This window comes from Salvelinus fontinalis, chromosome 20, assembly GCF_029448725.1.
Source record: "Salvelinus fontinalis isolate EN_2023a chromosome 20, ASM2944872v1, whole genome shotgun sequence".
In the NCBI taxonomy this organism is placed as follows: Eukaryota; Metazoa; Chordata; class Actinopteri; order Salmoniformes; family Salmonidae; genus Salvelinus; species Salvelinus fontinalis.
In genome coordinates this window covers 15,665,178-15,691,844 of record NC_074684.1, presented here as the reverse complement: position 1 = coordinate 15,691,844, position 26,667 = coordinate 15,665,178, and the positions used below count along the sequence as shown (strand labels likewise).

The window sequence follows — 26,667 nt, the reverse complement described above, 5'->3', positions numbered from 1 at the left end:
GGGGCTAAAAGGGATTCACTATCATGTACAGAAGCAGATGTGACAGACATACCTCTCTCCAGGACATTACACACCATTACAGTGCTCCTCCAGTAAAACTGTTAAATATGACCATATGTACAGCTCCTCTATCCTGGGTTTGTTCAGGACATTATACAGCGTAACACAAGATGAATTAATATATGTCACTGTTAGAATGCTCCCCGGTGAAATATGACCACTCACCCAGTGGTGGGAGATGTTCCCTTGTTTCTTTATGGGTCCATTTTAGATGGTCATATGCTACATTCTGTGGATCCATCCGTGTGTGTGTGTGCGTTATTGCTTGTGTGCGTGTGTGTGCATGCGGCTGTGTGTGAATTTGCACACATCCTCATATTCGTGCTGTCTCTGTGTGTGTGATTGGCAGAATGTGAGTTTATTATACTGTGTGTGTGTGTGTGTGTGTGTGTGTGTGTGTGTGTGTGTGTGTGTGTGTGTGTGTGTGTGTGTGTGTGTGTGTGTGTGGTGCGTGTGTGCGGTGCTGAACGTAGTGTGGGAGACGGAGAGTGTGCTTGGCGTTTCTCCTCCATTCGTCCTCCCAGAGGCAGATCAGGCGGAGGGGAAATAAATTGGAGAAAGAGAATAAATCAATGCTAAACTGAGCGCCAGCGAGACCTCCTAACCCTGACTCACACACACACACACAGGCACATTATATCCAGAGAGAGGGAGGGAGGAAGGAAGAGAGAAAAGGAGGGACGAAGAGGGAGAGAGAGAGAGACCTCATAACCCTGACTCAAACACACTGCACTATAGGGAGAATAATACGACCAGGACTGGGTGTATTTGCACTGGGAAAAGGAAGACTCAAACACGCATGCACACACACATCATATCCTGTACATAAAACAGAGTATAGATTATTAAATAGCCCACCCAAAACAATTTTACAATCTCAAACATTATGCTATTACACTTTTGTTTTCACAATGGAAACATGAATACGACGCATAAGCTTGTGTAAGTGTAAGCTGGAGCATACAAGTCTTTAGAGAGCTATGGTGATAGGAGTGGGGGTTGGGGTATAGAGATTGAGTTTGAGGTATAGAGATTGAGGTTGAGGTTGGGGAATAGGGCCAAGGCTCTTCAGTCTTTTCCATTCTCCTGCAGTCCTCCAAACCTCTTCTCTCCTGAGTACAGCCAGCCCACTGAGACCTGATCTAATGCCGAGTGCCACATGTGTTGGAGACGGGGAACTTTGAAGAGAAACTCACTGGGGGGGGGGGGGGGGGGGGGGGGTGTGTGTGTGTGTGTGTGTGTGTGTGTGTGTGTGTGTTTCTCTCGCTCTGTCTAAAGGGCTGTTTGGTGTATTCTGCACAGGTCGAGATGGGGGGAGGTGGGTTCTTGGGGTCTTGCATTCAGATGTAATTAGTCGACACAAAGGCCTGGTTAAAGCTGGAATCCTCCGAGCCCCTCTCCCTTTGATTATGTGGGCCAGCTGTGGAGGAATGGCCATTATCTCTCTATATCCAGCAGCATAAAGGAAACCCCCCAGCCTCACTCACCCCTGCTTTAGGGTTCCCACAGGGGGAGGGCCATGCTGTGGTCACCCCGTTGTACACACATACACACAATTAGCCTGCTCCTTGCCAAGAGTGTGTACTATCTGTGTTATAAATATCATAAAGCGGAAACTCACTGCGCGTGGGGACACTTACCCCATTAGAGTTGGAGAAATTGAATCTTTACAGCATGCAGGCCATATAATTACTGTTAATTTAACACTCAGATTCTCTGTCATTAACTCTCAGTCTTTTGAATACAGTCAGCTGAGGCTCCTGAAACAGAGAGACAAAGCCTATCTAACTGGCCTGTGTTGACAGCCGCGCCAGTCCTTTGACTGAATTAACACATACTGTAGCCTGTCCGCCTTAAAAACAGGACTCGCATCGTTTATGCGTTATTAAGTCTTGTAATTGGGCGGTCAGTAGTTTGCATATTACACCATTAGGGTAATATGTTTTGCTTCTCTCTGCCCATGACCGTTGGAGGCCCCCGGTGGAAAGTTCGGTAATTCTCGGAATTATGACCTAATCATCACAAATGTTCTTTCGATCTGGGTGATTCATTATAGGATTGATTGATGCCCAGATCAGGTACTTTATTTGACTCTTCAATTCATTGATATATATATGTTATATATGGAAAAGTGCATGAATTTTTAACCAATTCTTTAAGCTATGGTATGCAACTTGCATTGAAATAACTTGATCTCAAAATTATCTTAAAGTTGCATTCTGTAAACTTTCCACAATCAAATAGCCCTGTCAATGATAAGTCTGTAATAGGCAAATAAATGACGGAATACAATTCCTTGAGAATTTTTTGCCTATCAAGTTTCTTGTTTAATCTATTGACACAGAGTGGTAGGTAGGACAGACACCATTTTCAGTTTACAAACAGCACCATCTTCCTGATTCCCTGCTGGTTCTGGTTCTTGGAGGTAGAACAAACATTGAACAAAATAGAACAAAGTATATTTAACATCCCTGCAAATAATTCAGTTTTGGTGGAAAGTAACTACAAAATTATTTCACAAATCTCCCCAAAACAATAGTGTAGGCTATATTTCAATATTTGAAATTGTTTATATAGTTGGCACCTATACCGTTTATTACAAGTGTCACATAATATCCAACATTGTTTTGCCTTCTCTCTCATGTTATGCATACAAACTATATTTATTATCAGTCCTAATTATTATCACAAAACAAATGCCCTTCATCCTGTGTTGTAGACTACATTATCCCCTGCTGTGTTCCTGAAAACTATGGAGCACAGGTGTTTTTGCCTTTGATCATTTGTAATTATTCATGTTCATCTATATTTGTTTATTTTAGGTGGTGGGCCAAAGCCGAAAAACGTGAAGTTGATCAATCCCTGGCGAGGAAGGAGCTGATTTTTTTGTAAATTACAATAAAACATTCATATCATGACTATAACATTTGTTGGCACCTTCAATTCCTGCACATTTTATCATAAAAAGTATTTTTCAACACACTGTCTGCTCAAGAAAATATGCAGAACTGCTAAACTTGGTACCAATCAGAACTCCGTACATATCCCTTATGATGAAGGCAGCCAATGGCCTGTTTCTATTTACCATGTAAACACAGCTATGTAAAAACGCCAGCTGTTGTCTGATGAAGTGGACCAGATTTTGCTAGCTAGCTCCCAGACTGAAAGAAGAGAAATATCTGTTTTCGAGTGCACTTGATGCAGAATCCAATAGGAATGGTCTTGATCGTATGAAGAGGTATCTCCGTTGACCATTTAGCCAATTTATTGAAAGCTAGCCAATGTTACAGTTTTGACTAGCCTAGCCAGCTATTGTAAATGTCAATTTGTGTTTCATTAGCTATATATCTGTGAATTAAAAATGCTTTATCATGTTTTGGCATGATTATGTCTCATTTCAAGTAACTAGCTGCAGGCTTAAAGAAACATTCAATCATATACTTTGCATAGAAACCCAAATAAAAGCATGCAGATGTGTCATGTACGCTAGACAGCTGCATATGCATATTAGCCAATACATATGGCATAGCGTATAGCATATAGTATAGCACATATAGCGTACTTTGCAAATTGTAATACAATCTTCTCTAAAAACAATGCGCTATGCAATAAGATAACCAGAGTTTGATTTCTAAACCAGATGCGTTCTTAAATAGCAGCTGCCCAATACCATGGTGGGCCTGCATAACGTTGGAAGCAGTGGAATATAAGGTATGGAGAATAATAGAGCCTGTAGGATTATAGAAACAGCAGTAAGGAAATGAATGTTTGAGTTCAGTGAATGTGAGTATATTTAGGTGGTTTAAATAATTAACTTTCCTACTAACTTTCTAAAAGTTGATGATGCCAAAATCTGGCCAATCCATTCATCATTCCACTAACTACGAGCTATGGATTTCTCTTCAAAGTCTCCAAGTGTTTCATTCCCTTTGACCTACACTGTTGAAGCTCGGCGCTTAAGATTTCCACTGTACCCCGCATTTACATCTGCAACCCTGTGCATGTGACTAACAAACTCTCTGAATCAAAATATACCCCCCCCCCCCCCCACACACACACACACACAAAAATATATGATTGAGAGTAAGAATAGTGAAATACAGCAAGTGCAATTTATATATTTGGCTATGCATCAGCAGTTTTTCTCTTGTTATGTCAGTCACTCAATTAGCTGACAATTAGCCATGTCAATTGTTTGATGGATAGTTAATCTAGCTATCTAAACTTGTTGTAATGATGGCCGAATACTGACTGGGCACACAGGGCACATGCCCAAGAGCACTGACCTCCAGGAGGCTCCCATTGATTTTGTTGGTCATTCTCATTCAGATATCATATTAACATGGCATAAGTCATGGCAAAATGTGTAGAATTGTAGGAATTTAGCATTAAAGGCTCCCACCAGAGGGCAAATAGGGCACTATTTCTACGTAATTCCTGTCCGATAGCGGAAATAAATTATTTAGGTTCCACCTCCGAAGAATGACGCAGCTGCTAATACATATTCACAAATTAGGGTGGGGAACGTTGTGGTGATTTCCACGTGGATTCAAGAATTAACAACAAGTAGACACTTGTGATTTCTTGCTGCACCAATCAAAATCATTCATCTTGGGGCGACGGGGGAGCGGTGTTCCAAAATGCAATTATATCACACACAATTTTACCATTTATAAAATAGCTTTTTTTTAAATACAGACTAGCTGAAAAATGTGTGAAAATTTACAAATTATCCAATAGAATATAATACTTTGCTGGTAAAAAGTGGAGGTGCAAAAACACAAGTTTGCAAACCCTATTTTAATTTTCTGCGTGGCTCAGGCGGCCAAGTGTAGGCTGCGGCGAAAAGCTGTTTGGATCAGCCAAAGACGATCTATTATATTACTCGGCTCAGTCGCGACTTGTAAAGAGGAAGAACATTGCAGGTGTTTCTGATTAATAAACAATGCCATGATGGTGAGTGGTAACATATTTTTTTTTAAACAGCCCTGAAAATAAACGTAGACTGAAAAGTATTAGCACGTCATATCATAGGGGAAACATATGGCAATGACACAGAAAATATCCAAAGTTAGCACTTTGGATTTCCCACTTCAACCCCAAATATATCATACTTTGACTAAAACAATGACTTATTGACTTAAATCATTGTGCAACGTTATGGGTATGATATGGGCATTATCTTTCAGCTGATTTTTTTTTTATTTACACTCCTGTGGGTGTTTAAAACTGCAAAAATGTATTTCCACCCCATGGCAAAATGGGTAGAATTGCAGGAAATTAGCTGTAAAAATGAACAAAAAAATCTCTGCACCATGGCAAAATGTATAGAATTGCAGGAAATGAACTTTTAAAACTTAAAATGTTCTCTCCCGGGGCCACTAAAATGTTTTGCTGCGAGGTGGGGGGCCCCTCAACCAAATCTTCCTTAGGGCTCCCAAATGGCTAGAGCCGGCCCTAGTTTCATGCATATACATTGGAACAAAGAACACCATCCCAAATTGTGTTTCACCATTTATTGAGTACGGAGACAAATAGTAAAGGTGTCTCAGGCAGTATTTGAAGTATCTAAATATAGTGTAACCAATCAATGTATATCAGGTGCCATGGAAGGCACAATCTTACAATGTTGCAGTCCAAAAATGAGAGCTTTACCATCTGCCAAAACGTCTGGTTTCTGATGTAGACTATAGAACTGTCAACAACACATGCTTCAGTACCCCTCCCTTCTCTCTAGGAGTATTTGTGTGCCCAGGCCCGTTAGGCATATCAAAATAAACCCACCCTGGTCACCAATGTAGCTGACCGATGTTGAGAGAGACAAGTGCTTTAGCATAATGTGTATGGTCCAGAGACGAGAACTCGACCATCTATGGCAAAAGTCTGAGCTCCTGAATGGGACAATAGAATTCTCCCCACTGCATTTTACAATAGTAAAATAATCTGTTTGTAACCTGTTAAACTGATTCTATATTGAATTTAGTCTTTGAAATGCTCAAACAAGCATGTGTATCTGTAGTGGGTGTTCTTGTACTCTAAAATGCACTAGAATGTGTAAGACAAAATCCACAAAAAAAGACAACATTCAAATGCATATGTGGTCCCAATGTCTAAATAGTGACGGCAGGGCTAGTTCAAACTGCAGTAGGTGAGTGAATCAGCCCATGCTTGGTGAATAGCACTTGGTTGATCTCTGGGAGCAGGACACAGGAGATCTGAATAGATCATGTGAGACAAAAGTGAGAGACAAGAATGAATACAATAAATCATCACAGTAAAGGAATGTAGTTTGTGAGCTAGAAAATGAACATCCTGACAGTCTGATTCTCTGCATTCGTCCAACTCCAACTATAGACAGGGATAATGTGGCATTTCTTATTTGTGAGTATGAATGAAATTAGTGGATCCTGCCTTTGTGACTCTGTTAGATTTACACTACTTGTCCAATAGATTTTTGTAGTCTTAAATTATTACTTGTAATAAACGGAAAGCTAAAACACTCCGTGTCCAGAAATGACATGCTAGCTAGTGATAAAGCCATCTAATCCTGCTAGCTAGCAACAGATCTACTTGTTGTAACTCGCTCGCTAACTAGCAAGCTGCTACATTACTATGGTTGCTGGGTTGTAAATTGGGATAGATTTTCCAGCTTGCTAAATAGTTAGATTACAAATAAATAAATACTTTATTGTGCTTAGTAGAGGTGATAATGTGCTTAGTAGAGGTGTTGAGCAGAGAAAGTACCACAGATAGTACACAAGTTTTGATTGATTTACAGTTTAGTACTAGGCAGCATTTGCCTGTCCAGCTAGAGAACATAAAAATAGGTATTTTGAAAATTGCAAGAATTGACATTGCCAACAAACAGAAATGTGTTCAGAATAAATACATAAACACAATATGTCAAGACCAGCTCCTCCCTCGACATAGATGATCATCTCAAAAACTAAAGCAGCTAGCTAGCTTGCTATGGCCCACCACCTATTTGGATCCACATAGCTTTTGCAGAAGCAGCAGCTGCTCTTTCTGGGGTCCACAAAAAACAAATGACCTGACAAGTAATTAAACACTGACAGACAACAACAAAACACTGATAGACAACGACAGGACAGTCACACAAATGTAAAATACAATAATATACAAACAATACAACAACAAAAAGAATACAAACAAACTAGCTAAAATAATACAAACTAACGTTAGCTATTGAACTACCTAGTAGGCTACTGTGCATGTGGCGTGTATTGGTACCGGGGTCCAGTGTGGGTGCATGAATTGCGAAGTTTACCAAACAGGCACAGAATTTAGGGGCACTGTGGGCGCCAGTGGGTTAGAGAGGATATTTATTCACCACTCTCTCCTTGGCCCCGAGGTGCCCTCTTCGCTTGCCTCCTTTTATTTGTTGTGTCGGCCGAGCAAGCTGCTCGAATGGGCCCTTTGGAATGGAACGAAAAGAAGAGGCAAATGCAGCTGTGACGTGGGCGTTGTTGTTCCATTCAATGCGCTCGCTATGGCAACGGGGCAGAGGGCCGGGAAAAATGCGCCCCTTCTCTTTGGACAGCATCGCGAGAGGCAGCTGGAGGGTCCGTGACAGTTAATATCCCACTGCTCTGAGCGCAAGCCTCCATAAATATAGGTCTACACAAAACAAGGATTTTCTCAAAATGCAACTCTATAAAGATAAAAGATTTTAAATGTAAAAAGATTATACTGTTTGGTGAATAGGTCTAGGCTATATTTATGCAAGGTCGCAGTTGTAAAATGAGAACTTGTTCTCAGCTAGCCTACCTGGTTAAATAAAGGTGAAATAAATAAAAACATGAGCAAAAAAATTATAAACATTTGCACAAATGATATAGCCCATGGTTCTTATGCATTTTTACGCATTCAGTTTGTGGATGTTTCTCACAAAAAGATTAATAGCCTACTTATTCAGGATACATTACATCAATCGAACATACTAATAAAAGTTTATCGAAGGTAAAGTTTAATGACTCATTTTTTCCACTGAGATAAGAGTATATCCAGTGTTTCTCAGTCAACCCCAGCTTTTCACTCTGCCTTGTAGTTTGCAGCAGGACTGCCAGTATTGTTGGGGCGAGTGATAGGGGCTTCTATAGAACCCCGCGTGACCAATGAGCGTGGTGCTGTCAGGGGTAACCACATCTGTCAACCGTTCTTGGCCAATAAAGAGCGGAGCGAGGCGGACCTCAGGTGCGCGCCTCTGCGTCCCCTTGGCACGGCGCCAGGGAGAACGAGAGAGAATCCTAGCTGCCCCGTGGCGGAAAAGAGTAACTGTCAAAGGCAGCTTCTTTAACAAGAGAGCTATCACTTCGGCTTCGAGAGTTATGGCGACCGCAGCGTCCAACCACTACAGCGTCCTGACTACCCCCAGCAGCGCGCCGCCGCCGCACTCGGAGTCCGGGAGCATGCAGCAGGCAGCGGCGTACAGGGACGCGCACACCCTGCTCCAGAACGACTACACGCTACCGGGCAGCGGTCATCCCCTCAGCCACGCGCACCAGTGGATAACGGCTCTGTCGCACGGGGACGGGGCTCCGTGGCCGTCGAGTCCCCTCGGAGAGCAGGACGTGAAGCCCATTCTACAGAGCGACCGGGAGGAGCAGCAGAATTCCGCTAGTCTACAGCAACAGCAGCAGCAGCGACACCCTCACCTAGCGCACCAGGCGCATCACGACGCCAGGGCATGGCGAACGAGCACGGCCACCACGCACATCCCCGGTATGGCGACGTCTGACGGCCAGAGCCTGGTGTATTCCCAGTCTGGGTTCGGCCTGGGGGGACCAGAGCAGATGCACCACCACTCCTTGCGGGACGAAGACCACCACAGCCACAGCCCGCACCTGAGCGAGCATGGAGGTGGGGGACAGTCGTCTCTCTCGCACCACCAGCACGCGGGACACCCCGACCACTCGGACGAGGACACGCCAACTTCAGACGACCTGGAGCAGTTTGCCAAGCAGTTCAAGCAGCGGCGCATCAAACTAGGCTTTACCCAAGCTGACGTGGGGCTGGCGCTCGGAACCCTGTATGGAAATGTATTTTCCCAGACCACTATCTGCAGGTTCGAGGCGCTTCAACTAAGCTTCAAAAACATGTGTAAACTCAAACCACTGCTTAACAAGTGGCTGGAGGAGGCGGATTCCACCTCGGGGAGCCCCACCAGCCTAGATAAAATCGCGGCGCAGGGGAGGAAGAGGAAAAAGAGAACCTCCATCGAGGTGGGCGTCAAGGGGGCTTTGGAGAGCCATTTTCTCAAAAGTCCCAAACCCGGTGGCGCAGAGATCACCTCCATAGCGGACAGCCTGCAGCTGGAGAAAGAAGTGGTGAGGGTTTGGTTTTGTAACAGACGGCAGAAAGAGAAGAGGATGACGCCCATTGGAGGACAGTTACCTGGAACTGAGGACATGTATGGGGACACACCACCTCACCACGGCGCTCAAACCCCTGTACAATGATCTGAAACCCGTTATAGTAAACACACGGAACCCTAAAGGATATGAATGACCGTTATGTTTCTCTGCTGGGCCAGTTAGCATTGGACTGTCGCCAGTGCTAATTTTGATACTATGGAACACAGTGGGAATACCGAGTGTTGGAACTAAAGCACTACACCCCAGACACAGCGAGAGCTATGTGGAGTTGTCATGCAGTGGAGATGCTACGCGCAATAACGGCTACATGGACCGTGTTTGGTGTGTGTGCTAACCAAAAAAAGGTTAAATATCATTGGCATCAAATCGATGTTATGGCCAAGACGTGTAAAAAAAAGAAAGACAGTATAGGCTGTGTGCACGAGCCTACCCGCGGGAAACAGGCATACAAGTTGCAGTCGACAGTCGGTAAATAAACGCCATCTTTCAGTCATAACAAAAGCAACAGGGGTTTAACACGGTCGAAGCTCAATACACCTGCTGAACCACTTAATACTAGCCAGTGCCATCACCAGCGTATTATTATTTAACCTATTTTTATTGTTATTATCAAGGTATTATTATTATTATGTTTCTACCACAAAGGCAAAGCATATACCATGGTTATACTGTGTATGTCCAGAGTCATAAGGAATGCATACATGGGAAAAGGGACATGGGATATATTGAGATGTATTTTGAGATGTATTTAATCAATAAATCAATATGATCAATATTTAATGAAGTTAATTTTAATCAAACATTTGTCATAATTAGTTTCAGTTTGTCTAACTAGCCTATATTTGAATTGCAGTTGGTTAATGACCATCAAATAGTAAACACAGTAGATAATACACTGTCAACAACATATTTACCAAGGGACAATATCTCAGTTATATATGTGGTCAGATTGTATCCAAATAATCTAAACACATTTTTTTCATAAAAATTCAACTGTCATATAATAGGCCTAAATAATAATCATAATAACAATAACAATAATAATACAGTAATAATAATTGTGGCTTGTGTATGCCTTTGCAAGGCACACACTACGGGGTCAAAAGAACCATGAAAATGAATTCATTTTATTTTCTCTTGACACTTCGTGACGTGTCCATCATCGTGTACATTTGACCGTTCTGCGCGAATTTTTACAGTAGGCTATGTGTTGTATTAGTATATTTATTTCTGTGTTTCCAAAATGCTGTGACCAGAAAGACCGAGACTGTAAAGACCCATATCACTGAAGCCTGTCATTTGCCTTCGTTTCGTAAGAAGAAAATCACGGAATATATATGTACCAGCTCAGTCTTCAGTGGCTCTAATTCATCTATACAAGGATTAATTCACTAAGAAGAATTATTCGTGGGATGTAACTTTATTTGTTTTTGTATGGCTTTGTATGTTTGTTTGTTTGTTGAATTGCCTCTTGTAGACCAGTGCCAAAGCACAAACACGTGCACTTGCTCTTGTGCTACTCAACTCGTGATATATAGGCTATCTGACAGCATGCAGGGTCGGGGTCAACTTTGGCAATTCCTGGACTAAATTCAAAATCAAGGACAATAGTCCAAATGTGTAAGTTATTTCAAGAACGTGGATTTGAATTTGAATGGTGTCTGGAGGAGGCTGATTCGGGATTTGAAATGGAATGACAGGAAATTTAATTAAATTCATGGGAAATTCTCCACATAGGCTACTGACAAAAATGTATTACATTGGTATAGCAAATCTATAACCCCCCCCCCCCCCCCCCCCACACACACACACACACACACACACCAGTCAAACTAGCCTAATATTTCACTGATAATTACATAATAAAATGTAACATAGGCTCATTTATTGACACAAGTAGACCTGGAGTTAGTGAAAAGGCTCCCTAGGAAAATACAAATTGAGGAGGCCCACACATTCAATACAAAGAATTGGTGGAATTCAATTTAATTAAATTGTATTTCCTGTCATTCACATTCAAATGTAAATATTTTTTCTTGACAATTCAAATTCAAACTCAAAAGGTTGGATTGGATGTGAGTTCATACGTATTCTGAATTGACCCCGATCCTGTGACTCTGATCAACAGAAGGGGAAAATAAAATAAAAATTGCACAATTTCTATATTATGCTTTTTGTCATTAAAATGTATTTGTTTTTTATAATCCTTTTGTATTCTGTTCATATTATTTGAGCCTGACTAATGGATCACGGCTGTCACGCACAACGCTGTCGCAACAGGCTTGAGCGCACGAACCTGCGTTATAATTATGGATTTTATCAATCTGTCTTGGTTGCTTGCACAAAATGTCCTTCAGCGGTTTCCGATAACTGTATATTACCGCTGATTTGCACAGATATTGTCTTGGGGAAAGAAATCGTGTCGTTACAGAAGAAGCCTGTTAATAACATTTATACAAAAAATTATATTGTTCTTACTTTGACGTCATTTCTGTGTCCACCATTGGAGCCACCGTTTTCTACATGTTACAGAGGTGTAGGCCTACGAATAAAACAATTGCGACAGTTATAAAAACAATTTGCTTTTAGACGTCTTTATGGAGAATATATGATTACAGTGTTTCTAAAAAGACCCACATTTCTTACCTGAAATGCAATAAAATCGTAGAAAAACGATATGCTATTACAGGTTATTATGTGTCTCAACAGACGGTCAGATAGCGTACCCTAAACTAGCAGTCGTGTTTGAACATATAGGCACAGTACTTATATTTTATCTCACATTACTTATTTTTTTAAATCAACATTCTCGACCACCAATACATGAATGCCCTATTGAATAAATATTTAAACTGGTAAGTTATCACTTTTGGTACCTTTTACTTTCAAAAAGAATATGACATCTTTTTTGGAAAAGGAGAAAGAAATTATAAGTGGCTATAGACAAGTTTACCGGGACCATGGGTGGGATTTTATTATTTGGGCCTATAAATGAAAGATAATTCCAAATTTTGAGAATGTATGAACAGCAAATTATTATGTTGTGACGTAGGCTAGTTATTGGTTGTATAGGAGTGTTTATCGTCGAAAACATTCCTGATTTCTGTACAATAGCTTACCATTTCTGCTTCAGGGTGTCCTGTCCTTTTGCAGTCTATGTGGTCCTACGGCCTCGGAGGAAAACACGGTGGGGAGCTGCTCCGTCAAGCTCTGTAACGGTCTCACAGTGCCATCTAGTGGACTGTACTGTGCATCGCTTCAGGTTGGGCTTGTGGTTCAAACAGCCTATAGCTGCTGTTTTTATCACTGAGCACTTACATCTCTGTAAGACATGATCTCATCTTCTGGCTCACCCTCCTTTTTATAGCCTTGTAATAATCTAATACAAAGTCATCTGCAGCCAAAGAAACCCTGTGTCGAACTGAGAGAGAAAGAGAGAATGCCCTCAGCGAGGATAAACAGATCCTTGATATTGGCAATAGGACATATATGTCCGTTTGCAGGGATCTCTACAGTAAAGTTACAGTAAGGGCAATGCAGCCTCATGTGGCTTCACACACAGCATAGTTCATTATGAAATGTCAGAAATACATACAGTATTTCAGTTGTGCAGAATATGGCCATACTGTTTGTATGCATGCGTTCACAAGAAAGAGAGTGAAAAGAGAAGTGTGCGTGTGTGTGTTTAAAGGAAATAGACAGAGGGAAATTAAAAAAGAGAGAAAATACCATTTATGTGTGTGGGAGAGAGAGAGGGGAAATGAGTGTGTGTGTAAACCCAGCTCTCTGGAGGACCCTGCTGCCTGGATTCTGTCCTATCAGCAGGCGACCATCTGCCCTGCTCGCGGCCCTCAAGCTCCTACAGGCACTCTCTGCATTATTCATGTCATTACACACACACACACACACACACACTCTGAGTTCTCTGCCGCCGGCTCCAGCACTGTAGTCTGCCATCTCTGACTCACCAGAGCTTTATAATAATAGGATGCTGCTCCAGTGCCATTGTCTGAACTGAATTTCCCATTTCAAAACAGAGTGAGGCAAGACATGAGAGAGGAGAGCTACCCACTGTCTATGTGGAGAGACCCTTCATGGATTTCAATCACAATACGGCCACAGACGGAAAATGAGCCAAAGTCCTCCAAATCGTATTCTCTAGCTCTTAGTCTCTGGCTTTCCTTTTCTGTTTGTCTGTCTCTCTGTCTTTACCGTTCTCCCTGTCTATCTCGGTCTTTCCCATCATCCCCCAGTCTTTCCCCACTCCGTCTTAGACCCCTCTCTCATGCACCCCCCACTCCTCATACATACATACACAAAGAAATGGGCAACGAGGCTAATCCTCTCATATTGTTGGGTTGGCTTAGTATTGTCTTAGCACACTAAGAGGGACACTGAGACAGATGTGTGGGTGATAACACAAATTGATATACTCACAGTATATGACTGTAAGTGATGATAAGATATGAAGTTGTATGATGTTGAGCCCTAGATGCTGAACTAAGAGAGAGAGGGGGGGAAGAAAGAGAGAGAGGGACAAAGAGAGAGAGAGAGAGACCAACAGAGAGAGAGAGAGAGGGAGGGACAGAGAGAGAGAGAGGAGGAGAGAGAGAGCGGGACAGAGAGAGAGAGAGAGGGAGAGATACCAACAGAGAGAGAGAGAGGGAGGGACAGAGAGAGAGAGAGAGAGATATCAACAGAGAGAGAGAGAGGGAGGGACAGAGAGAGAGAGAGAGAGAGAGAGAGAGAGAGAGAGAGAGAGAGAGAGAGAGAGAGAGAGAGAGAGAGAGAGAGAGAGAGGGACAGAGAGAGAGAGAGAGGGGGAGAGATACCAACAGAGAGAAAGATAGTCCGACAGTATAGTACTGATAGCAGATCTAGGATTGCTAACTCTGTCTATTATGCAGAGGTAAAACACAATAGAAACAAAAACACAATAAAAACCAAAACACAGGTAAACACAGTAAAAAACAAAACACACAACAACAAAAACACAGGTAAAACACAATAGAAAACAAAACACAGGTAACCCCCCCCAAAAAACAAAACACAATAATAATATATTTTTTTAAATGGTCAAATCCAATGCCATTTTTTCTCTCAAAAACACACATGCTAAAATGAACACAGCTATATTTAATGAAATATTAGGAGTAATTCTTTTTCATACAGCCACTCATTTCTAGTGGTAATACATTCATAGGAAGTTCTTATCTATTATGTTACAGAGTTTTTCTTTTAGCTCATATACACATTTTCTTTTTTTGCTCACCTATATCCAGTATACACTATGAGAGTCCACACATGTTTCAGCACACACAACACAGACTGACTATGTAATATGGCTCTAGTAGTCTAATAGCACAGATCTCAACAAGGAAGGGACACAATAGGACTGAACTCTGACCCCTGACCTTTGCTATCTGTAACGGAGTAGGACAAAGTTGCCCATAGACACTGATCTAAGGTCAGTTTTGCATGGCCCTCATGGTTAAGGTATAGATTAGAGGAGGGACAGCTAATCCAAGATATGTGACTATGGGCAACTTCTATTTAGTATCCTAAAGAGGACCCTGGAAAGCCTCTGTCAACGTTAACGTTCCACTTGGCACAAAGCTAAGCGATGAGGTATGGTAGGATGAGGATAACACAATCGTTTTTTGGTTTGTTTTGAGAAAAGATTTGTACTAGATAAGGGACATCATAAGCATGCCCATTGGTAGTAGGGCTTTGACACGTCTACTGGAACAAATCATAATCATCAAACATGATTTGAACATGTCCCGATTCCAAGAGAGGTTTGCTTCAGGTTGAAATTGAGATTACAACACAGTTCTGACAAACCAATGGCAACCCAGTTCCAGTAGAATAAGAGGACTGCACACAACATAGACGTACAGCGACATACAACTCGTTACCGTGTTCAAATAGGAGAGAATCTGAAGAAAAACCTCATTGGCAGCATTAGAACACATGTACACAAATATATAAGAAAATAAATAGCTACATTACATTAGTGCAAAAACAATGCCTTATAACATCCCATCCATAAATACACAAAACAAATAGAAAACAAACATAAGAAAATAAATAGCTACATTACATTAGTGCAAAAACAATACCTCATAACATCCCATCCATAAATACACAAAACAAATAGAAAACAAATAAATTGAAAATAAATAGCTACATTACATTAGTGCAAAAACAATACCTCATAACATCCCATCCATAAATACACAAAACAAATAGAAAACAAATAAATAGAAAATAAATAGCTACATTACATTAGTGCAAAAACAAAACCTCATAACATCCCATCCATAAATACACAAAACAAATAGAAAACAAATAAATAGAAAATAAATCATGTAGACTACATATAAATACATAAATAATATGCTGGCACGGGCTTAAGCGGTCAACACCAAGGCTGTGTCTCTCCCCTGGCTCTTATAAGTGAAGGCAGGAAACATGCAGACAGGGTATAGGGAGTGACACAGACAGTGACAGACTGGTATACATCATCTATACACAAAGGCTTATGTATCACTGTGTAAATTCACACCATGGAACCCTACACTTCTACACCTGCATTGCTTGCTGTTTGGGGTTTTAGGCTGGGTTTCTGTACAGCACTTTGAGATATCAGCTGATGTAAGAAGGGCTATATAAATTAAATTCATTTGATTTGATATAGAGGCTGACTGTTTTGTACTCAGATGTGGCGACATGTGGTCTGAGCACTTTCATTGTGCAGGAAAATTAAAGTTGCAATAAGGTTTGTAGAGGATCTTAATCATCATCAGCATCATTACCATTACAATCAGTATGATCATCTTTGCATTACTAACCGCTCCTCCTTCCTTAGAGAACACAATCTAGCCACACTACTTCACTACTATTCTCTGCTGCCATTAGACAAGATGAGAGCCCTGCCTCTGTATCCTCTAATGTGGCCATGTGTATCTGTAACTGTGGCTGTATATGTATCTGTGTCTATCAGTATCTCTGTCTATCAGTATCTGTATCTGTGTCTATATTTGTATCTGTGTTTGTTACTGTATCTGTATCTATCTGTAACTGTGGCTGTATATGTATCTGTATCTATCAGTATCTGTGTCTATCAGTATCTCTGTCTATCAGTATCTGTGGCTATATTTGTATCTGTATCTGTCTTTGTTACTGTATCTGTATCTATCTGTAACTGTGGCTGTATATGTATCTGTATCTATCAGTATCTGTATTTGTGTCTATCACTATCTGTATCTGTGTCTATATTTGTATCGGTGTCTGTCTCTGTGTTTGTGGCTGCATCTGTATCTGTGTCTATATCTTTATCTGTATCTGTGTCTTTGTCTATATCTGTATCTGTGTCCGCAACTATCTGTATCTATGTCTTTGTCTATATCTGTATCTGTGTCCGTAACTATCTGTATCTATGTCTTTGTCTATATATGTATCTGTGTCCGCAACTATGTGTATCTTTATCTGTGTCTATATATGTATCTGTGTCTGTCTATACCAAGACACAACCTTGGTGTCTGTAACTATGTGTATCTTAATCTGTATCTGTGTTCGTATCTGTAACTGTGTTTATATCTGTATCTGTAACTGTGTCTCTGTCTGTATCTGTAACTATATATGTAACTATGTCTGTGTCTGTATCTTTGTCTATATATGTATCTGTATCTGTGTCCGTAACTATGTGTATCTTTATCTGTATCTATATATTATCTGTGTCTGTATCTATATATATATGTATCTGTGTCTATATATGTATCTGTATCTATATATGTATCTGTGTCTATATATGTATCTGTATCTATATATGCATCTGTGTTTGTATCTGTATCTATATATGTATCTGTGTCTGTGTCTATATATGTATCTGTATCTATATATGTACATGCTCAGCTGTGATCATCCAGCCTGAATGCCTGTACGTTGTAGGCCTCGAAATCAACTCATGACGTACGATGACTCTACGCCCCATCACACACACACACACACACACACACACACACACCACACAAACACACACACACACACACACACACACACACACACACACACACACACACACACACACACACACACACACACACACACACACACACACACACACACACACACACACACACACACCACACAAACACACACACACACTCACACACACATCAGCCATGCACTAGAAATAGACTAATTAGAATAGACTGTTTCACTGTTCCACACAGCCTACTATTAAGTAAGACTAGCAACCAACACTGTGGGTTATAGTAGTGGTTTCATGCTTAGCACAGAGTGAATTGATGCTTAAAGCAACAATGACCATTCTCTTCCTTCTATTTCTAGATAAGATTCACTCTTAAAGGGGGGTGGACACACCAGCTATATGTGATGAAAACTGAGATGCTGAGCAAAAGCCTAAGTGTTCTTTTCATCTATTGCATGTGCTCTTTCTCTGGCCTGAGGTACACACATATGGACAGACACACTGCATCACAGTAAACATTAAGACAGGCCAGCGTAGAAACGTAGATAACAGATAACCAGCAGGATAAAGTGTGATTTTCATTGGCACCTATCAGCCATGCAACTCCATGTCTATCTAGTCTATTTCTACATGATTGTTTCATCCGCTCTCAATGGCTAAAAGTACACACAACTAAGGATCTCCAGTAGTTTCCTCTCCTCCTCTTCTTTTCTTCATCTGATATGAAAGAATTGGACAAGTGGAAGAACGTTGAAGTAGGCATCCACCATATTGCTTTCACCTATCCAATGTTTTCAGATCTATGCAGATTATAGAGAGGAGACTAGGAAAGGAAGCCACTTTAGACTTTTGAGATGTCCCCACAATCTACAATACCCCCATCCCCAATACCCCCATTACATCAGACTATTCTATAAAGGATTGAGGAAATACTTAATGCCCTGACTGCAGATGAAAAGTGTCAGTCTTCTGGGAACAAATGGATGAATTAGAAGTTCTAAAACGTATCCTAGATCAGCATAAAGGGGTTAGTTGGGGGTCACCAGGTAGTTTGGTCATATTTAACAAGCACTGAGATGTTGTATGGGAGAACCACATATTTGCATTATATGACATTGGGATCATATATGTAATTAGCAGGCTATCTACACTATGTATACTCATACTAAATCAGATTTGGGATCTGATTACATATTTATATTGAACTGCACTCATCTGCATCTTGTCTGAACAGTGTCTGACATATCAATATAATATCAATAGAATGATTCATATTTTGCAAGGACGCAAGTCACGGGGTCAGTACGTCAAACACGCATGGTACGTCAAACACACAATGCATCTCAAATTGGGGGACACAGGTAACACACACCACCTTGTTGTCGTGGTAACAACAACTCGACAATGCGAAACTGGGCAACAGGCGTTGATGTCGCCCAGGTAGAGGAGTTTCTCAGCGATGGCGTCATTAACTCCTGATCTTTCTTTTTCTCAACTCTTTTCTCCATCGGTTTATCTTTACCTCTGTCTATCCCTCTTTGGCTGTTTTTCTCTCTTCCTATTTTACTCCCTTTTTTTCTCTACTCCTCTATCTCTATTCCTTTATATCTATATTCAGTCTTTCATTTCCTCCAGCCCATTGTGTGTGTAGAATCTCTGAATCCATCACTCATTAACACAAACAACAGCCTCTGGCAACAGAAATGCCCCTCAGTAGTTATTCCCTGCTCAACAGGTACAGGGTGCTGTGTTGTGGGGAGGGGGGGGGGGCAATGAGACCCCTACAGGCGGTGTGTGTGTCGTGTGTGTGTCATACGGCAGTCAACACTTGAGCTGCTCCATCTCAGAGCCCTCTGTGTCCATGTCCGAGTCGTAGAGCGAGTGGCCCGTGAGGTCACTGTCTGGTGAGATTGTGTGTGTGTGCGTGTGAGGAGGGCTGGCCTCGTCCTGGAAGGTGTCTGTACGGGAGTACAGCCCCAGGTCCTGGAGTTTGGACGGGGAGTCGTCGTCCTCTGTGGTGTCATCGTAACAGAAATCCTCCAGATCAACAAACCACTCGGGCCAGAAGCGCCGGCGGATCCTCTCACAGTAAATGGCCAGGTTGATCAGCTCGCCTGGAGCGGATAGGGTGGGTCAAAGGTCAACACAAAGCAAAGGTCAACAAGCTCAGCTGAGAATGGGTCAAAATGTGGTGTGTTTTATTCAATAAAGAGGGAGTCTATTCCAGTCTGATTGCTGTCAAGGTTTCTTCCTCATCACAGTTTTTTATCCCGTTTTCTTTTTTACGTTTGAGAATTTGTTTTACATTTGACAATGTGGTTCCACATCACCCCACAAACAACACAAAAACAAAACGCCCACTATACAACACATTCCCCAAGGTGATCAACATATGATTTCCAAATTTCCTTAAACACTTCTGTTTTTTTCAATTTTATAACATACAAAATCGAATGTTATGTGGCTAGATTGTTCAGTCCTCCACTTTGTTATTGAGGGTAAATATGAGGCCTTCCAATTGATGGTTCTACTTTTCTTTGCAGCAATTAGACGTAGATTACAAAACTTTCTCTGATATTGATCATCAATATTTACATTTCCCAACAGACATAATCGTAGAGATAGATGGATATACATTCATAGACACAATGAAATGATAGAACATACATTATCCCAAAATGGTATCCCTTTATCAGAAGACCACAGCATATGTAATAGGGTTCCTTTGTGCTTTTTGCATATCCAACAGAGATGTGACATTTCTGGGTGTATTATATGCATTCTGGCAGGAGTATAGTAAGTCCTATGAATTATCTTAAATTGCAGTAGTTTATGTCTTAGGTTGTAGGAGCAGGTTTTAGTATTTGCACATATCTGTGACCAAGGGTTCTCCTCAATTTCGTCCTTTAGATATAGAGTTTCAAATCAACCCTTCATATAACTTGGCAAATCAACTTCTTTGGCATATCAGCTTCTTTCAGTATTTTGTCTATTCTAGATGCCTTATGTTCATCCAGATTCTGTTGACGCAATTGAATACGATTTCTGAGTTGTCAGAAGTTAAAGAAATGGGCCTTGGATAATCCAAATCTGTCTTGTAGTTGATTGAATGAAGTAGAGATCCATCATAGTACACAGGTTCAAAATTCATGATGCCACTTTGGAACTTAAAGATGTTGTCATTAAACACAGGAGGTTGTTCCAAATAAAGGTGCCTGGCAATATTGGGTCTTTGAATTGAGAATCATTGGATTGTCTGTTTTTTTCTTGGACCCGAAGTAGTGAATATATTTTAGATCCTAAGGTATTACATTTATGGCTTTGATACTCCTCCCTGCACAGGATAGTCTGCTGTCCATTGTTAAGTGAACGCAGGTGTGCAGCCCAGTAATACATTTTCATATGAGGTAGTCCAAGACCTCCAGCTTCATAGGGTAAGTGTAAAACAGTCAATTTGACTCTTGAGGTCTTTCCATTCGAAATAAAGTTGGAGAGCAGGCCATGTATTTTATTTTAAAAGTTGGATGGAATTGAAACTGGCAGGACCTGAAATACATCAACCTTGGTAATATATTCATTTTGATTATGTTGACCCTACCTAACATAGAAATAGAGAGAGATCTCTGAACATTGGACTCAATCTTATCTAGTAAAATAAAATACTTGATTTTATATGCCTCCTCCTGATTGCATGGTATCAGTACACCTAGGTATGTCATATGCATCTTTGTTCATTTTAAAATGTACTTTCTAAGCTTGAGAAATCATTATTTGAAATGGCCATTATGTCAATTTTCTCCCAATTCGCTTTGAATCCTGACACAGCACCACACGTGTCTAACATGAGTAAAATAAATGACAGAGAATGTTGTGGTTCAGATAAATAAAGTAAAATGTAATCTGCATACAATGATATCACATGTTGATCTCCACCAAACTCTATGCCCCGGATTGAGCCATGAGTTCAAATTGATGCTAGGGGTTCTGTGGCTAAAGACAATAACTAGACAAAGGTCATCCCTGTCACGCTGCTTTGGGGGATTTGGACAATAGCTCAATCCAGGAGATAAATACAGGACCAAAACAAAAGGCTTTGAAGACAGCCACCAAATATGCCCATCCCACCCTATCAAATGCTTTTTCAGCATCTAATGATACTGACACTTTTGGAGCGTTCACGTTTTTAGTATGACGGATTATATTGAAAAAATGGCAGAGATTGTTTGATCTGAGTTTGATCTGAGTGAATCAACTTTTGTATTACTGTTTATATGCGAAAAGCCAATACTTTAGCAATGGTTTTGTAATCCACATTCAAGAGGAATATTGGGCGGTAAGATCTGCATGACAATGGTTCCTTATCTTTCTTTTTAAGTAGGTGATTGCCCTCACTGTTGCCCTAACTTGCTATTTATAAATTTTTTGGAACCCATGTAGGCCCTTTCTGGGGAGTAATGTTAACCACGACACGCAATGTGGCTTGTTGGTGAAACTCACCTTTGATGAGTTGCTCAGGCCTTGTGCCCGGCAGGGTCCACATGGCAGGGGCTAGATGGCTGAACACAGTGGCATCCACCATAGACAGCTTAGGACCCATCAGGTACTTCTTATCACCTACCCAGAAAAATACCAAGAATCAGGGGGGGAGAAGAATGTTGTATGGAAACAAGGGACATGGGGGTACAATTTTGACTGGATATAAGTCCTCATGGTGTAGTATCCTACTTTCTCCAGAAGAGGACAGAATTGTACAATGTATCTTGTTATGAAAAGGCTGCTCCTTTAAGCACTTGAAACTGGCCATAGTACTGTAAACCCAAGTAACTTAATTAAACCACAATGGAACCTACAGCTGGCCGTATCCCTGTTATGAGATTAACAAGGCTTCTAAGGCTGCAGACTGTACCTTGTGAAATGAGATGGGGATGATGATCTGTAGGATTGTGATTTGAATGATTATCTACAGTATACCCTCACCCTACCGAGTAGGGTGGCCAGCGTCCGCATGTCCTTCTCCATTAGAGAGTAGACCTCCTCCTTGGTGAATCGTCCAATCCCGTGGCCGTACATCTCCCTCTTCACAATGCTGCCAGTCAGGCGACTCAGGATCCACTTGAGTAGGTCACTCAGTGGCCCACTCACTGCCAGCATCTTCTGGGTCTCCTCCAGGTTGTCCACCCACTGACAGTACGCTATGGTCCTGTCATCACACACAGACGTGATGTCCGTTAGGTCAACAGTATCTCAAATCCATACGCTGATAAAGTGTGGTCCCGATGGCACAGTTGGTTGGAGCATGGAGTTTGCAACACCAGGGTTGTGAGTTTCAAGGGACAGATGTAATGGTTTGCGACGCAATCACATTCACTAGTTTATCATCCTATCCCTCAGTATCAAATAAATTAGGTCTCCCAACAGAGCAGCATCTAGTGGATGTCTTGCTGTAGTGTCAGGAAGTGTCTCACCAGTAGAAGTGTTCCTCCACCATCTTGGTGACAGCCTGGGACACAGCCTTCTCCGGGGGACTGAGGTTCTTGTTGAGGCTCACGCCCAGCTTCTCCTCCAGGAAGTCGATGATAAACTCTGTACCAGACACCTGCTCCTGGTTGTACTCTATCCATGGCATCTTCCCCTGGGGAGACAGCTTCCCATCAAAGTAGTTCTGCATGACAGAGGGAGAAAGAGAAAGGAAAGAGGAAGAAGGAATTTCAATGGTCAGTTACTCTTCAATAGAAAATGACACAATGTTACATCAAATAATTCAACTACGCACCAACCCAAACATCGCTCTCTCTTTCTCTGTCTCTCTCCCCCTCCCCATCTCTCTCTCTCTCGCACACAAACACACCTGGTAGGGCAGGTCCACCATGCGCAGGTAGGTCTCCATCTTGAGGCAGAAGGGGGAGAGAGATGGGACACCACTCTTTGGCCTGGAGAACTGGTGGAGGATGATGGTATCTTTAGAGTTCAGCTCCTGTTCTTTCCTATGAACCAGCCAGAGCAAGGCAGTTTGAGCTCCACATTCTAATCACTCATTCTTATACATTTTATTGAAAGCAACTTACGGTTAGTGCATATATCCATTAAATATGTGTGCAGGCCTCCCGAATGGCGCAGCGGTCAAAGGCACTACATCACAGGGCTAGAGGCGACACTACAGACCCGGGTTCGATCCCAGGCTGTGTCGCGACCGTGACACCCATGAGGCAACTGGCCCAGCGTTGTCTGGGTTAGGGGAGGGTTTGGCCAGCTGGGATGTCCTTGTACCATCACGCAACTCCTTGTGGCAGGCCGGGCACATGCACGCTGACTTTGGTCGCCAGCTGTATGGTGTTTCCTACGACACATTGGTGCGGCTGGCTTCCGGGTAAAGCGAGCAGTGCGGCTTGGCGGGTCGTGTTTTGGAGGACACATGGCTCTCGAAATTCACCTCTCCCGAGTCCATACGGGAGATAGTTCAAGACTGCAACTACCAATTGGAAATCAAAAAATAAATGTGTGGGAATTAAACCCTCAACTCCGAGAGTAGCAAGGCCATCCTCATATTAAATTAGTGCAAATTATGTCCCAATTCAAACACACGGTACATTATTTTAGAATCTCTGGATATCAGGATCCCCTAGTAGGCTATAGTGCACACATGACACTTCCAAGATTTTACATATATCTGGAGTCGATTATAGGCTAATGATCAAATTGTACTTTGAAAATAATCAAGGAAATGTTCTTAGATCTTACACAACAATCTCATGTGCTACAGTAGATCCCGTTTTACAGCTATCTATCACAGAGAACTTTGCACAAGACCATGCTGAAACTTTCCTCGGGCAAGGGCGCCATTGCCACCGGGACAATACAATGTCAAAACGAGTAGGACACAACCAACTGAAATATTGCAATACATTATCATGGTCACTGTAGCTGATCCTATTACACGTTCGTACTGACCAACATAGTCACAAATAGGGGCCTTATTAATTGAAAATAGTTGAAAGGGAGTTGTTTACCGGTAGTCTACTACTTTGAAGGCGCTGAAACACTAGGACTGCATGTTCTGAAATACTGAGGAGCTGTCCATTTAGCGGTGGTGCTGAAATGCCCACATACCTCAAAAAACAAACGTATTGATCCAGTTATCTATAGAATGCAAATCACTTCGGTGTAAGGACATATAAGGAAAGTAAATTAGACAGTAACTACTTAGAGATCGATTTAAAACGGGTCTCTAAGATAGAGTACAGGCGGAGTAAAAAGAAGAGTTATAAGAAAACACACACAGTGCTAGCCACATGTAAAAAAACAAGACAGTCAATCAAAATGCCCTTTTGTGTATACAACAACAAGCTTTAGGCCACAGTGATTCCTAGTGGTGTAGTGTGAAGTCAATTCAAATCGAATCCTGCATCCATCTCTGTAAGAATGTGTTTATCTAGCTGAGTAGGCCTTGGGGTTATCGCTGCAGGTAACCCGAGATGTTTTTTAAGGACCGCAGCGACCAAACTCAATTCCCCCAGACAATATTTCAGCTAAAATCTAGGGATTCTACTGCGAAGCTGCAGTTTTCGGTCACAGATGGTCAATTCCTTTTAGCTAATACATATTCGGGCCTGGCTTTTATCTGTATACTTCTCTCAAGTGCGAGGTTAGTAAAGGTCATTCTATCACAACCGCAATGTTTTTCTATACCGCAAGACTCGACTCGACAGAAAACGAGAAGACATGTTTGGCTTGGGTACAGCCATCTAGCCAATATCACATGCCCTATCATCCCATGCCCTTGAGAAATCGTAAATAAATAAGAGTCAACCTTTGCAGCAATGAAAATGATCTTATTGTATTTACACACAAATATCTCAAATACCAGGCTTCACGCTACATATGAACAAATCAATGGATGGTTTTAATTTGACATCTTGGCCTAATAGCCACAATCACTGGAATACGAAGAGGCATAACATTTGCGTGATTCATTGGTTAATTTATTTTCTTTCCATAACGCGACTAAACATGGAATCTCCTTCAAGCGGACACGGGCCGTTAGGCTGGATTCATTTTTGGAACCCTACCTGATGGCGAGCAGCTCGTGCAGTAGATAGGCAGCGGCGGCAAGCAGAGCGCCCCCGGTCAGATAGAGCGTTTTCCGCCACCACGAGTCCGACCCAAGGAGCGGCATGATCCCGCCGTAGTCCTGCAGAGGGTAGGCGATGATGTACCCATACAACGAGAGCTGCTCATTGGAGCCGCACAAGCCGAAGGAGAAGCTCTGGTTCCGTCCAAGATCAACCACAAACGAGCGCGTCCAGGCGAACCCGACGCGCCAGTACATTCTCTCTCTCAGTGGCCTTTTTCTGCCTTGCTTTGGCCGGTTTTGGCTTCATCAACGGGGGCTTCATGCGTGCCAAGGGGTCGTTGCGATGCGGGATGCAAGGAAGAAAGGGATAGGGGCCATCTCGCCTGGCGGTTGTCCCGTCCCCGCTGCGGGGTCGGAATCCTCCGCAGCCGATCGTCGCCGCTCTCTCACTCTGCCGCGGATGAGTGACGTCACGATAGCTGTACCTTTGAAACTCTGTTTTTGCGATCAGTTGGGCAATAGCATAGGCTACTCAATTTCCTGGCATCTTCAATGTAGGCTAATTGCATGGGCTACTTAAAAAAAAAATACCGTTCCCATAAACTTTATAATATGTCTGCTTTGCAGCTTTGGTAACACTAATACGTAACGACTCTACATTAACTCTCCTTACCACAACATACCGCACTAGTCATATAGGCCTAACTATTGCATGGTGGTGTAGCCTATGACTTTTATTTGTTGCAAGATGATCAGTAGTTCTAGAAACTTTTAGACCATTACAAAATTAAATCCAGGCAACACTAGAATGTAGGGCTAGAATTGGTAGCTTATACAACTGAGTTAGCCTCGTATCGTAGGCCTAAAACCATCCTGAAGTCTCGCGAGTTTCGAGTCTGTTTCGCTATACCGATTAATTTATTTATTTTTGGATTATGTCTGTATTGTTTTGCATGACTTCACTTTAGGAGCTAGAAACAAGCATTACGCTGCACCTACGATAATATCTGCAAATGTGTAGCGATCAATAAACTTTGATTTGAATATTTTGAGTGAAGTGAAGCGAAACGAGAATGGGTCGGTCAGGATGGTCATGCGTCAGGCAACAGCTGAACGCCCCTGAAATACAAATAATATAAAACATT

The 26,667-nt window shown here is 41.8% G+C and overlaps 2 protein-coding genes across 2 annotated transcripts; one reads left to right on the top strand and one right to left on the bottom strand.

The window, feature by feature from the left end:
• Window positions 1–8,253: 8,253 nt before the first annotated feature.
• Window positions 8,254–12,033, top strand: LOC129817374 (POU domain, class 3, transcription factor 2-like). Its single transcript, XM_055872535.1, has one exon. The coding sequence runs from the start codon at window positions 8,409–8,411 to the stop codon at window positions 9,537–9,539; it is 1,131 nt and encodes a 376-aa protein (XP_055728510.1). The 5' UTR covers window positions 8,254–8,408; the 3' UTR covers window positions 9,540–12,033.
• Window positions 12,034–14,571: 2,538 nt separating this feature from the next.
• On the bottom strand, window positions 14,572–26,389 carry LOC129817375 (failed axon connections homolog). Its single transcript, XM_055872537.1, has 6 exons — window positions 25,518–26,389; window positions 23,300–23,435; window positions 22,917–23,113; window positions 22,434–22,651; window positions 21,949–22,065; window positions 14,572–19,565 (listed from the first exon to the last, which is right to left on the bottom strand). The coding sequence occupies exons 1-6, from the start codon at window positions 25,775–25,777 to the stop codon at window positions 19,273–19,275; spliced, it is 1,221 nt and encodes a 406-aa protein (XP_055728512.1). The 5' UTR covers window positions 25,778–26,389; the 3' UTR covers window positions 14,572–19,272.
• Between the last annotated feature and the right edge of the window lie 278 nt (window positions 26,390–26,667).